Source organism: Schistocerca americana, chromosome 9, assembly GCF_021461395.2.
Source record: "Schistocerca americana isolate TAMUIC-IGC-003095 chromosome 9, iqSchAmer2.1, whole genome shotgun sequence".
Classification (NCBI taxonomy): domain Eukaryota; kingdom Metazoa; phylum Arthropoda; class Insecta; order Orthoptera; family Acrididae; genus Schistocerca; species Schistocerca americana.
Genome location: NC_060127.1, coordinates 199,971,569 through 199,984,542, shown reverse-complemented (window position 1 = coordinate 199,984,542; position 12,974 = coordinate 199,971,569). Strand labels below are relative to the sequence as shown.

The 12,974-nt window shown below is 48.9% G+C and overlaps 1 protein-coding gene across 1 annotated transcript in view; it reads right to left on the bottom strand.

The window, feature by feature from the left end:
- Positions 1-1,498: 1,498 nt before the first annotated feature.
- Positions 1,499-12,974, bottom strand: part of LOC124550818 (zinc finger protein 2-like) — a 70,596-nt gene continuing 59,120 nt past the window's right edge. The window contains exon 6 of the mRNA XM_047125544.1: positions 1,499-2,285. Coding sequence (XP_046981500.1) covers positions 1,499-2,285 — 787 coding nt within the window. The remainder of the gene's footprint in view (positions 2,286-12,974) is intronic.

Below are 12,974 nucleotides of genomic sequence, written 5' to 3'. Positions count from 1 at the left end.
ACTGCTGGTGCCACTGCTGTCAACACCGCTTGTCCTTGGCAGTCTGGTGGTACGGGCAGAACGGAGAAAACTCGTTACTCTTCTTTGTGGAGATAGCAACCAGAAGCCTGTCCCTGCAGCTGATGCTGCTCACGTCTTCTCGGGGCTACTGCCTCGTGTTCAGCGTTTGCTCTACTGTCGCTCGTATTGCCGACTTCCGAGATCACCCGCATACCGACCTGTCTTGACGAGGTAAGTAAAAATTCCCTTTTTTGCTATTAAGAATGCAGCTCCAGTACATTGTACCTCAACATTAAACATAATTACATATGTTTGCCACTGAGAGCATAGTGAACTTCCCATTACTCCATTTACGAGTAATATGTCTCCTAAGTTGCTGACACCGTGCACGTGATCATTTTAAGCATCTATAAAACACAAACACTACTGTCTCAGTCTCACTGGACTGTGATGACAGTGGAACTTTCATCTCTGACCACCCTCTCTTTTCAATCGAAGTGACTGATAATGTCTCCCTTTTGCTGGAAGCAAAATATTTATCGCCACAAATTTATGCAATACACTGAAGCCCTTCGAGTACACTGCGCGAGTAAAATGATCACTGGTTCAGATAATGCACTGCTTACTCTTGTGTTTCCTCTATGGCACAGCCACAGTCTAGTTTCCGTTCCATACTGCTCTGTCTTACAAAACTGTCCAACACTGTATCTCAAAAACGGCAGGTCGCATCTGTATTTAGTCACTGCCGGACAGCTGTCATCCGAACACTGAACGTGGCAGCACAGAGGTGTAAGATGCTGCACTCACTTTGAGGAGGACAGCAGTTCAAATCCCCGTGTGCCATCCGCATTTAGTTTTCTTGTAATTTTCCTAAACCACTCAAAGTAAAGAGTGAGATAGTTCCTTTGAAAAGGACACAGCCAATTCCTTTCTCATTCTTCCCTAGCTTTCCGAAGCCACGATTTATTTTCTTGATTCCAGCCTCGCCAACCGTGTATCTGTAAGCTGATGCCATATAACGCTAGTGGTCTAGTTGAGGTGCACCGACATTTGAGAGAAAGGTATCCATTCTCACATCTGCTGGCAGGAGACACACGCCCTTTGTAAAAGCAAATGCACTGGTGATTGCTTAATTGAAGGACACTGCACTAATTTTTACTGTCATCAGATATATATATCCTCGGTAATGACTCTGTCGGCGACAGAACATTAAATCCGGACCTTCTTTCCTTACCGAGCCATCTCTTAGCAAATTCATCTCAGCATTTCCAAATGTGTGTGTGTGTGTGTGTGTGTGTGTGTGTGTGTGTGTGTGTGTGTGTATATAAGCTGGTGCTGATGATATACTGGTGGTCTGGTTGAGATGCCCTTGTGTTTGAGAAAAACCTATCCTTTCTCAAAACTGCTGGCAGCACAAAGAAGCCTTTTGCAAAAGCAAATGCAATGGCAATTGCATAATTAGAGGATACTACATTAACACAAGTGATTATCCTAAATCTCAAGTACAGTCACCATTGCGTTCGTGCATGAGGCGGTGCTTCCTGAAGTTACTGGCAGCAGCGAAGGTCTTTGAGCAGATTCCACAGACGAGTGGGCGGTCCCCAGTGTGGGAGCGCCGGTGCTCCGCCAAGCTGCCGGCCTGCTTGTACGCATTGCCACAGTCCGGGCACACGAACGGCCTCGCCCCCGAGTGGACGCGCTCGTGTTGGCGGAGTCCCCCGGACGTAGCAAAGGCGGCACTGCATGAGGAGCACGAGTAAGGCCGCTCCCCGGTGTGCGAGCGCTGGTGGGCGCGCAGGTAGCTGGCGGAGGAGTACGACGCGGGACAGCGGTCACAGGCGTAGGGCCGCAATTGCTCGTGCACGGCGCGGGTGTGGGAGCGCAGATTGCTTATCTGGGAAAACCGGCGGCCGCAGCCGGGCTGCGGACAAGCGTGGGGACGCTCGCCGGCGTGCACGGCACGCGTGTGCGACAGCAGGTTGTGCGCCGTGTTGAAGGCCCGCCCACAGCCCGGGTGCGTGCAGGCGTGCGGTCGCTCACCCGTGTGCGTACGCCGGTGCACCGTCAGGTTGCTGGCAGTGGTGAACGCAGCCGGGCATTCACTGCACGTGTACGGCCGATCGCCCGTATGCTGCCGTCGGTGGATGGCCAGTGTACCCACAGTTCCGAACGCTGCTCCGCACTCCTCACAGGTGAACGGCCGCTCTCCTGTGTGCGTACGCAGGTGCGCTCTCAGATGTGCCGACTGCCGGAACAGCTTCTCACACAGGCCGCACACGTATGGCCTGCAATGTGCCTGCACATTAGTTTCTGCACTTAGCATTGTGAACTGCATTAACTAGTCTTACCAGAGAAGCCAGAAAGGGAGGAAGAAGTGCTTTTAAATGTTTCAAATCATATTCAACAGAGTGAAATCAAATGACAGTTAATAGCAGGAATTTTTTTTCTTATACTGGCAAACTATTTCAGAGGAAGATCAACAAGATTCCATTTCAGGCCAAGTCCAGTTTTTACTTCTTATAAATAATTTACCTGTAAGGAAGGAAGCCCCTAAGGGATGAGATCGACTTTTTGAAACCATCCACACAGCGTGTAGGGTCCCAGATATCACCTTACAAACATTCTCCCCAGTGGGCTTCATCCTGACCCACAACTTCTTCACTTTTGAAGGCCAGACATACCAACAATTAAAGGGAACAGCCATGAGTACCAGGATGGCCCCTCGTACACCAATCTATTCAAGGGTCACTTAGAGGAAGCCTTCTTGGTTACCCAGGCCTGCCAACCCAAAGTTTGGTACAGATTTATTGATGACATCTTCATGATCTGGACTTGCAGTGAAGAAGAACTCCAGAATTTCCTCTCCAACCTCAACTCCTTTGGTTCCATCAGATTCACCTGGTCCTACTCCAAATCCCATGCCACTTTCCTTGACGTTGACCTCCACCTGTCCAATGGCCAGCTTCACACGTCCATCCACATCAAACCCACCAACAAGCGACAGTACCTCCATTATGACAGCTGCCACCCATTCCACATCAAACGGTCCCTTCCTTACAGCCTAGGTCTTCGTGGCAAACGAATCTGCTCCAGCCCGGAATCCCTGAACCATTGCACCAACAACCTGACAACAGCTTTCGCATCCCGCAACTACCCTCCCGACCTGGTACAGAAGCAAATAACCAGAGCCACTTCCTCATCCTCTCAAACCCAGAACCACAAAAGTGCCCCACTTATGACAGGATACTTTCCGGGACTGGATCCGACTCTGAATGTGGCTCTCCAGCAGGGATACGACTTCCTCAAATCCTGCCCTGAAATGAGATCCATCCTTCATGAAATCCTCCCCACTCCACCTAGACTGTCTTTCCGCCGTCCACCTAACCTTCGTAACCTCTTAGTTCATCCCTATGAAATCCCCAAACCACCTTCCCTACCCTCTGGCTCCTACGCTTGTAACCGCCCCCGGTGTAAAACCTGTCCCATGCACCCTCCCACCACCACCTACTCCAGTCCTGTAACCCGGAAGGTGTACACGATCAAAGGCAGAGCCACGTGTGAAAGCACCCACGTGATTTACCAACTGACCTGCCTACACTGTGACGCACTCTATGTGGGAATGACCAGCAACAAACTGTCCATTCGCATGAATGGACACAGGCAGACAGTGTTTGTTGGTAATGAGGATCACCCTGTGGCTAAACATGCCTTGGTGCACGGCCAGCACATCTTGGCACAGTGTTACACCGTCCGGGTTATCTGGATACTTCCCACTAACACCAACCTATCCAAACTCCGGAGATGGGAACATGCTCTTCAATTTATCCTCTCTTCCCGTTATCCACCAGGTCTCAATCTCCGCTAATTTCAAGTTGCCGCCACTCATACCTCAACTGTCATTCAACAACATCTTTGCCTCTGCACTTCCGCCTCGTCTGACATCTCTCCCCAAACTCTTTGCCTTTGAATATGTCTGCTTGTGTCTGTATATGTGTGGATGGATATATGTGTGTGTGTGTGCGAGTGTATACCTGTCCTTTATTCCCCCTAAGGTAAGTCTTTCCGCTCCCGGGATTGGAATGACTCCTTACCCTCTCCCTTAAAACCCACATCCTTTCGTCTTTCCCTCTCCTTCCCTCTTTCCTGACGAAGCAATCGTTGGTTGCGAAAGCTAGAATTTTGTGTGTATGTTTGTGTGTCTATCGACGTGCCAGCGCTTTCGTTTGGTAAGTCACATCATCTTCGTTTTTAGATATTTAATCATTGTGTTGTATTCATTTTTAGGTTTTGCTTCTTTTTTCATTGAGAATCTTCTAGCACATGATTAAATCATTTTTATTTATACACTAAAATATTTACAAGTTTGAAAAAAATCTATTGGTCAAAACACAAAGGACTTAATAATCTACTTACGAGGGTGGTTTGATAAGTCTGGTTAATTTCCATGAAAGAGAGGAACATTATTGTTGCAGCTTCATGGCTGGTAAGCTTGATTATTCCAAGGATCACATAAAGAATTTCAACAATGTACAGTCTACAGTTCATTGTTGACAGCCATCTGAATTGGTCAGTGTGTCGACTGTGACTGAAAATGGAGAAAACCAAATTTTGTGCTGTTATTAACCGTTTTCATTTGAAGGGTTGGACTGCCGCACAAATCAAACCAGAATTGTATGAAGCTCATGTGGAGTTTGCACCATCACTGAAAACCATTTACTTTTAGAATAATGCATTTGAACATCATCAGACAAGCACCAAAGATTCACAATGACTGGTAATGGTCAATAACACTCTGCAAGAGTGACTCAAGGAAATCTGGATCCATTATTACACACCACATTCAAAGTGGCAGTAAAATCAATGGAAAAAGGCTGAAGGAAGTGCACCAAAGAAGGTGAAGACCACTGTTTTTTGGGATTCCCATCAAATAATCCACATAGATTACTTAGAGAAAGGCAGAGCCATAAACTGGATCCTATTATGCTTCAAGGTCAGATCATCTGAAACCTGTGTTGGCTGAAAAAAAGACCAAGAATGGCATACAAAAAGTGTTCTTTCATCAGGATAATGCTCCTCCACACATAAATAATAACAATAATGAAAGTGCACAAATTTGGCTTTGAACTGGTTCCTCATCCACCCTATTAACCAGACTTAGCCCCAAGTGACGTCTTCCTGGTCTCTAACATGTTGGAAAGAAATTTTCATCAAATGAGGAGTGATAGTTACAATCAACGAGTATTTTGCGCAGCTTGACAGAACCTATTTTTCCGACAGCATGAAAAACTTGGAGGATCACTGGGCAAAGTGTGCATCACTCAAAGGAGACTATTAAATGCGAACATTTTAGGTTAGGCTTTACCATGACCATTATTGACATTAAATGAAACAACAAGTTTACTGTTACCAGTTACTGTTTATTTATCTCCATGACGCATTTCAAAGATTTATACTTCCCTCATCAGGTGGATTTACATTTGTTAGCATGACGTGTGTGTGTGTGTGTGTGTGTGTGTGTGTGTGTGTGTGTGTGTGTGTGTTACAATTTTTGAGGACCTTGTTGTGCTGTCCAGTGGAAGAAAACAAACACTATTTCAGAGCACAGTTTGGGGTTTCTTTTGACAAAAATCTAAATGTATATCTAGCGGTAAAAATAAAATAAGTAAAATATAGTATCTCCAATAGTCACAGGTTCCTTTCACTGCCGTAACACATCACATGTATACTGTCATATTTTGTAAACAAATATGATGTCAGGAAACTATTAGGTGTAAGAATCATAAGGCAGAAGAGAAACATTATCACAAAGTACACATAATATACACTGTAACAACATTATTACAGGATAAATTTAAAGGGTTTTGGAGGTGGTGTGTGTGTGTGTGTGTGTGTGTGTGTGTGTGTGTTTTTTTTTTTGGTTTTAGGGCGCAATACTTCTATGGTCATTAGCGCCCAGCCCGTGATGTAGGAAACAGGGAAAAAACGAAGTTTAAAACCAGCAGCAATGGGAACAAAGTCATAAAATTTGAGAAACTAAAGGCAGAAGGAATGCTTAAAAATCCACTATAGAGAGGGGTTGGTTGTCCCCAAAAAAAGCTTCAAATGACTGACGTCATTTCACTGTCACTAATAAACTATAGAACGCGGTCAGCTGAGCGCGTGTCATCTGCTAAAATCGACGATAGATCAGGCGATAGCTGGAGACGGGAGCGTAACGGATTAAAATAGGGGCATTCAATTAAAAGGTGTCTGACCGTCCACAGCTGAGAGCAGTGGGGACAGAGTGGGGGAGGATCACCGCTTAAAAGATGTCGATGGCTAAAAAGACAGTGTCCTATCTGGAGTCTAGCTAAAATTACCTCCTCCCGACGACGCGTTCGGGAGGAAGAGGTCCAAGCGCAAGGAAGGGCTTTCACTTCCCGCAATTTATTATGGGGAAGTGTTGACCAATGCGCATGCCATAAATGAGCAACTTGGCGACATAAACCGCTCCGTAGATCGGTAAACGGAAGAGACTGAATAGCTGGCCGAGGAAGAGAGACTGCAGCCTTGGCCGCTGTATCGGCCGCCTCATTCCCACAGATACCAGCGTGTCCCGGGAGCCAGAGGAACGCCACCGAGACGCCCCCCAGGTGGAGCAAGCGCAGACAGTCCTGAATCCGATGGACCAGAGGGTGCACAGGGTAAAGAGCTTGGAGACTTAGGAGAGAGTTGAGAGAATCTGAGCAGATTACGCACTGTATCCGCTGATGGCAGCGGATGTAGTGGACAGCCTGGAGAACAGCGTAAAGCTCCGCAGTATAAACCGAACACTGGTCGGGAAGCCGAAAGTGATTTGGGGTGTCGCCAACAATATAGGCACTCCCTACACCTAACGATGTTTTCGAGCCGTTGGTGTAAATAAATGTGGCTTCCGTCATTTGTGCACATAGAGCAGCAAATGCCCGACGGTAAACAAGTGTAGGGGTACCATCCTTGGGAAATTGACATAGGTCTCTGAGCAAGTCGATCCGGGGACGGAGCCAAGGCGGTGCTGTACCCCAAGTTGTCAAGAAGGTTTTAAGAAAGCGGAAGGAAAGAGAATGGAGCAGTTGACGGAAGCGGACTCCCGGGGGTAGTAGGGAAGAGGAGCGGCCTGCATACTCAACATCAAAGGAGGCGTCAAAAAAAGGTCATGGGCTGGATTAGCAGGCATGGAAGACAGATGGCTAGCATAACGACTCAGAAGGACTGCCCGCCGATTGGGCAGCGGAGGTTCAGCAGTCTCAGCATAAAGGCTTTCCACAGGGCTGGTGTAAAAAGCTCCAGACACTAAACGTAATCCACGGTGGTGGATAGAGTCGAGACGCCGAAGAATAGACGGCCGAGCAGAGGAGTAGACTATGCTTCCATAATCCAATTTCGAGCGCACTAAGGCGCGATAGAGGCGGAGAAGGACCACTCGGTCCGCTCCCCAGAAGGTACCATTCAGGACACGGAGGGTGTTAAGGGAACGCAGACAGCGAGCCGAAAGATAGGAAACGTGGGAGGACCAGCACAGTTTTCTGTCAAACATAAGACCCAAGAATTTAGCGACGTCGGAAAACGGAAGGTTGACAGGACCTAGATGTAAGGAGGGTGGAAGAAACTCCTTACGTCGCCAAAAATTAACACAAACGGTCTTACTGGGTGAGAAACGGAAGCCGGTTTCGATGCTCCACGAGTGGAGGCGATCGAGACATCCTTGAAGACGTCTTTCAAGAAGGCTGGTCCGTTGAGAGCTGTAGTAGATCGCAAAATCGTCCACAAAGAGGGAGCCCGAGACATCAGGAAGGAGACAATCCATAATTGGATTAATGGCGATGGCAAACAGTACAACACTCAGCACGGAGCCCTGGGGTACCCCGTTTTCTTGGGAGAAAGTACGGGAGAGAGTAGTGTTCACCCGCACCCTAAATGTGCGCTCTGCCATAAATTCGCGAAGAAAAAGGGGCAGCCGGCCTCGAAAGCCCCAAGAGAACAGTGTGCGGAGGATGCCTGTCCTCCAACAGGTATCGTATGCTCTCTCCAGATCAAAGAATATTGCTACCGTTTGGCGTTTCCGGAGAAAATTGTTCATGATATAAGTGGAGAGAGCAACAAGATGGTCAACGGCAGAACGATGCTTTCGGAATCCGCATTGGGCTGGTGTTAAAAGACTGCGGGATTCCAGCCACCAAGCTAAATGGTAATTCACCATACGCTCCAAAACCTTACAGACACTACTCGTGAGAGAAATGGGGCGATAGCTAGAGGGGAGATGTTTGTCCTTTCCAGGTTTTGGAACGGGAACGACAATGGCTTCCCGCCATCGCCTGGGAAAGGTACTGTCGGTCCAAATTCGATTATAAAGGCAAAGGAGGTAACGCAGACTATGGGTTGATAAATGCAGCAGCATTTCGACATGGATACCATCCGGTCCTGGGGCGGAGGAGCGAGAAGAAGAGAGCGCATGTTGGAGTTCCCGCATGGAGAAAACAGTATTGTAGCTTTCGTGATTTTGAGAGGAGAAAGCAAGATGTTGCACTTCCGCTGCACGTTTCTTCGGGAGAAATGCTGCCGGGTAATTTGAAGAGCTCGAAATCTCAGCAAAGTGCTGACCCAATGAGTTAGAAATTGCGACGGGGTCCACTAAGGTATCATGCGCGACAGTGAGCCCAGAGACCGGGGAGAAACTAGGCGCGCCTGAGAACCGTCGAAGCCGACTCCAAACTTCCGAGGAGGGAGTGAAGGTGTTAAATGAGCTAATAAGGAATTTCCAGCTTGCCTTCTTGCTGTCGCGGATGACGCGATGGCATCGCGCACAGAGCTGCTTATATCAGATACAGTTGGCCAAAGTTGGATGGTGACGGAAAATGCGAAGAGCACGTCGCCGCTCACGTATTGCTTCACGGCATGCCTCATTCCACCAAGGAACTGGGGGGCGCCGGGGCAATTCGGAGGTGCGTGGTATTGAACGTTCCGCAGCTGTGAGAATAACGTCGGTAACATGTGTGACCTCATCGTCGACGCTGGGAAAGCGACGTTCATCGAATGTCGCTAGAGACGAAAAAAGTGTCCAATCGGCTTGGGCAAATTTCCAGCGTCGCGAGCGCAGATATGGCAGTTGAGACTGCAGTCTAAGAACACATGGGAAGTGGTCACTCGAGTGTGTATCATCAAGGGCGAACCATTCGAAGCGCCGAGCTAGCGGAACAGTACCGACCGCAAGGTCCAAATGAGATAAATTTGTCGTGGAGGCAGACAAAAATGTGGGGACCCCAGTGTTGAGGCAGACTAGATCCACTTGGTGGAAGACGTCTAGCAATAGTGAGCCACGTGGACAAGGATGTGGAGATCCCCAAAGCGGGTGGTGGGCATTGAAGTCCCCAACCAGCAAATAGGGGTGTGGAAGCTGATCAAGAAGATGAAGGAGATCAGCTCGTGCCATTGGTGTGGACGATGGAATGTATACCGTACAAAGAGAGAACGTGTATCCAGAAAGGGATAGACGGACGGCGACAGCTTGGAAGGAACTGTTTAAGGGGATTGGGTGATAATGGAGAGTATCATGGAGCAGAATCATGAGTCCTCCATGGGCTGTAGTGCCTTCAACAGAGGGGAGGTCATATCGGACGGACTGAAAATGAGGGAGAACAAAGCGGTCATGGGGACGCAGCTTTGTTTCCTGAAGACAGAAGATGACCGGCGAGTAGGATCGTAAGAGGATCGACAATTCATCCCGATTGGCTCGAATGCCGCGGATATTCCAGTGGATAATGGACATAGGGTGAACAGAAAACGGAGGAACGTGACCAAGGGTGCTGTCAACTCAACGACTGCTCAGAGCTTGCGACCGACAGCATCGAATGGCATTCAGTCGAAGGCAGAAGATCCTGATCCATGGGTTGGTCAGGAGCAGCTCCTGCCACCAACGATCGGCCAGTTGACCGGCCACCAGCAGTGCGCCTCGGCGACACAGAAGACGGCCGAGGGCGATTTCCGCCAAGTGGTGCTGTAGATGGGACACGCCTTGGCGGAGAAGGAGAGGAACTGTGTTTCTTCGTAGCCTTCTTGGAAGTATGATGTTTAGATGAAGGAGGAACCGATGGTTGTGAAGTTGCGGTACGTAAAAACTCCTCACGAGAATGCTCTTTTTTCGAAGACTTGGCGTCTGACTTTTGGGCTCGAGATTTAGCAGAACCCGACGAAGGGTGAGCCATAGAGTGGGCAGGCGAAAGTGGTGAGGTTGAACGGGCGATCTTTGCGCTGGCCGATCTGACGACCGTGGTACTAAAGGTGAGGTCGCAAGTCTGCGTGGCCGCCTCCTTTGTTGGCCGAGGAGAAGCAAGGACAGTGCTGTATTTTCCTATCTGAGGCACGGTGGGCTGTCGACTGGCGAGTAACTTGCGAGCAGCAAAGGTCGACACCTTTTCCTTCACTCTTATTTCCTGGATGAGCTTTTCGTCCTTAAAAACGGGGCAATCTCGAGAGGAAGCAGCGTGGTCACCCATACAGTTGATGCAGCGAGGGGATGGAGGTGGACAAGCACCCTCATGGGCATCCTTGCCACACGTAACACATTTGGCCGGATTGGAACAGGACTGGCTGGTGTGATTGAACCGCTGAAAGCGATAGCAACGCGTAGGGTTTGGGACATAAGGGCGAACGGAAATTATCTCATAGCCTGCTTTGATTTTTGATGGGAGTTGAACTTTGTCAAATGTCAAGAAGACAGTGGGGGTTGGAATGATGTTCGAGTCAACCCTTTTCATAACCCGATGAACAGCCGTGACGCCCTGGTCAGACAGGTAGTGCTGAATTTCTTCGTCAGACAATCCATCGAGGGAGCGTGTATAAACGACTCCACGCGAGGAGTTTAAGGTACGGTGCAGTTCCACCCGGACAGGGAAGGTGTGGAGCAGAGAAGTACGCAGCAATTTTTGAGCCTGGAGGGCACTGTGTGTTTCCAACAACAGGGTGCCATTCCGTAATCTGGAACAAGACTTTACAGGACCCGCAATTGCGTCGACACCCTTCTGAATAATGAAAGGGTTGACCGTGGAAAAGTCGTGACCTTCGTCAGACCGAGAAACAACAAGGAACTGTGGCAACGATGGAAGAACCGTCTGTGGCTGAGACTCAGTGAACTTACGTTTGTGAGCAGACATAGTGGAAGGTGAGGAAACCATTGCGGAAGAATCCCCCATGATTACCGGCGTCTCCGATGGCGCGCTCCTCCCTTGTGGGGGCCCTCACCGAGGGCACACCCGCCTTAGATGATTGTTCACACCTCAGGTCACACCTCCCGACAAACGGACGGAGGGACCAATCGGCACTTTCGGAAGGTATCAGCTCGGGTAATCACCCCTCCCTGGGCCTGGCCGTTACCAGGGGGTACGTACGTGTCCTACCTGTCTACCTGTCTACCCGGGCGGGGAATTACGCGTTACCCCATCACCGGCTACGCATGGAAGTGCGTGGGTCGGCCTTCAGACACGCACAGGGAGGAAAAAAGAGAAAGGGAAAGGAAAGAAGAGGGGGTCTCAAACGCCGCAGCGGAGAAAAGGGCAAGGAGAAGAGGGAAGGAAAAGAGAAGGACAGAGGAAGGACGAGGACTTGCAAGTGTAGAAAGCAAGGAAATTGGAACAGTTTCGAGCATCCGTCTCCGGACGTAGGCACAAACCATACTCCCAGAGGGGGAGAAAGGGAAGGAAAGAGCCAGAGGTGAGGGGGGGGGGGGGGCGAAGATGGGGGACGGGGAGGGATGCGGAAAGGGAAGGGAAGGTATGCAGCCCGGAAAGGAAGGAGGGCCACATTAGCTCGGGGTCCCGTGCTCGCTACGCACGTGTCCACAAAAGAGTTGTGGACCCCCTGGGTGTGTGTGTGTGTGTGTGTGTGTGCACTGCATATTTACTAACATAGGCAGTTGCTGAAAACAGAGATGATACTATTGTAAATAGTCATTTTTGCCATTTAAGATGGATTCAGGTTGTTTTGTTTGGTGTTTGAACGAGGGCGAGTCAATAATTATCTACACTTTTGCCATAACATTTGTTACACTGTGCACACTATCTTCTGTCCTCACACATGTCATTGTTATACTGTAGTGGTAATGCTGTGACAGTTTGATCTTATTTTCGCCATTGTTCTTCCTTCTGTTGCAGATATAGTATGACAGCTCCATTAGAAGTGTGCACCAAAGAGGAAGAACAATGGGCAGTGATCCAACTCCTCTGGTCAGAGGGTGTCAAAGGGGGCAGACATTCATCACAGACTAACATTGCAATACAAGAGAAGTGCACTATGACGTAAAACTGGGCTTTTGTGGATTGAGAAATTTAAAAATGGTTGAACAGGTGTAACGCATGAAGAGGAAGTGGGATGGTCATCAACCTCCACTGCGAATCACAACATTCAGCAAGCTCAAGAGATGGTTCTGGCGAATCACTGTCGATGAGGTAGCATCTGCTTTGAACATCAGCCACGGCTCCGCCCATCACATCATCCTCGACGACCTCAGTTTCTGTAAGATCTGTGCACGGTGGGTACCAAGAAAGCTTACCGACGACCATAAGCTCACCCGTGTTAGGGTCTGTCAACACTTGCTTACTTGCTTCAACAACAAAGGCGATGCATTTTTGAGCAGAATTGTCACCGGATATGAAACACAGGTGCATCACTACGAGCCTGAGTCAAAATGCCAGAGTATGCAGTAGAAACACCCTGGATCGCTGACCTGGAAAAAATTCAAGATGGGGTCATCCACAGGAAAGGTTACGTTAGCCATTTTTTGGGACTCACAGGGGTCCATACTGGCAGAGTTCATGGAAAATGGGACGACTATCAACAGTGCGGGGTAGAGTGAATTGCTGGAAAAGAAGTTGAAGCCAGCAATTTGCACCAAATTTCAAGGTTTGCTGTCGAAGAAGGTGGTGGTGTTGCACGACAAAGTACAGTCTCACATGCCGCGTCAC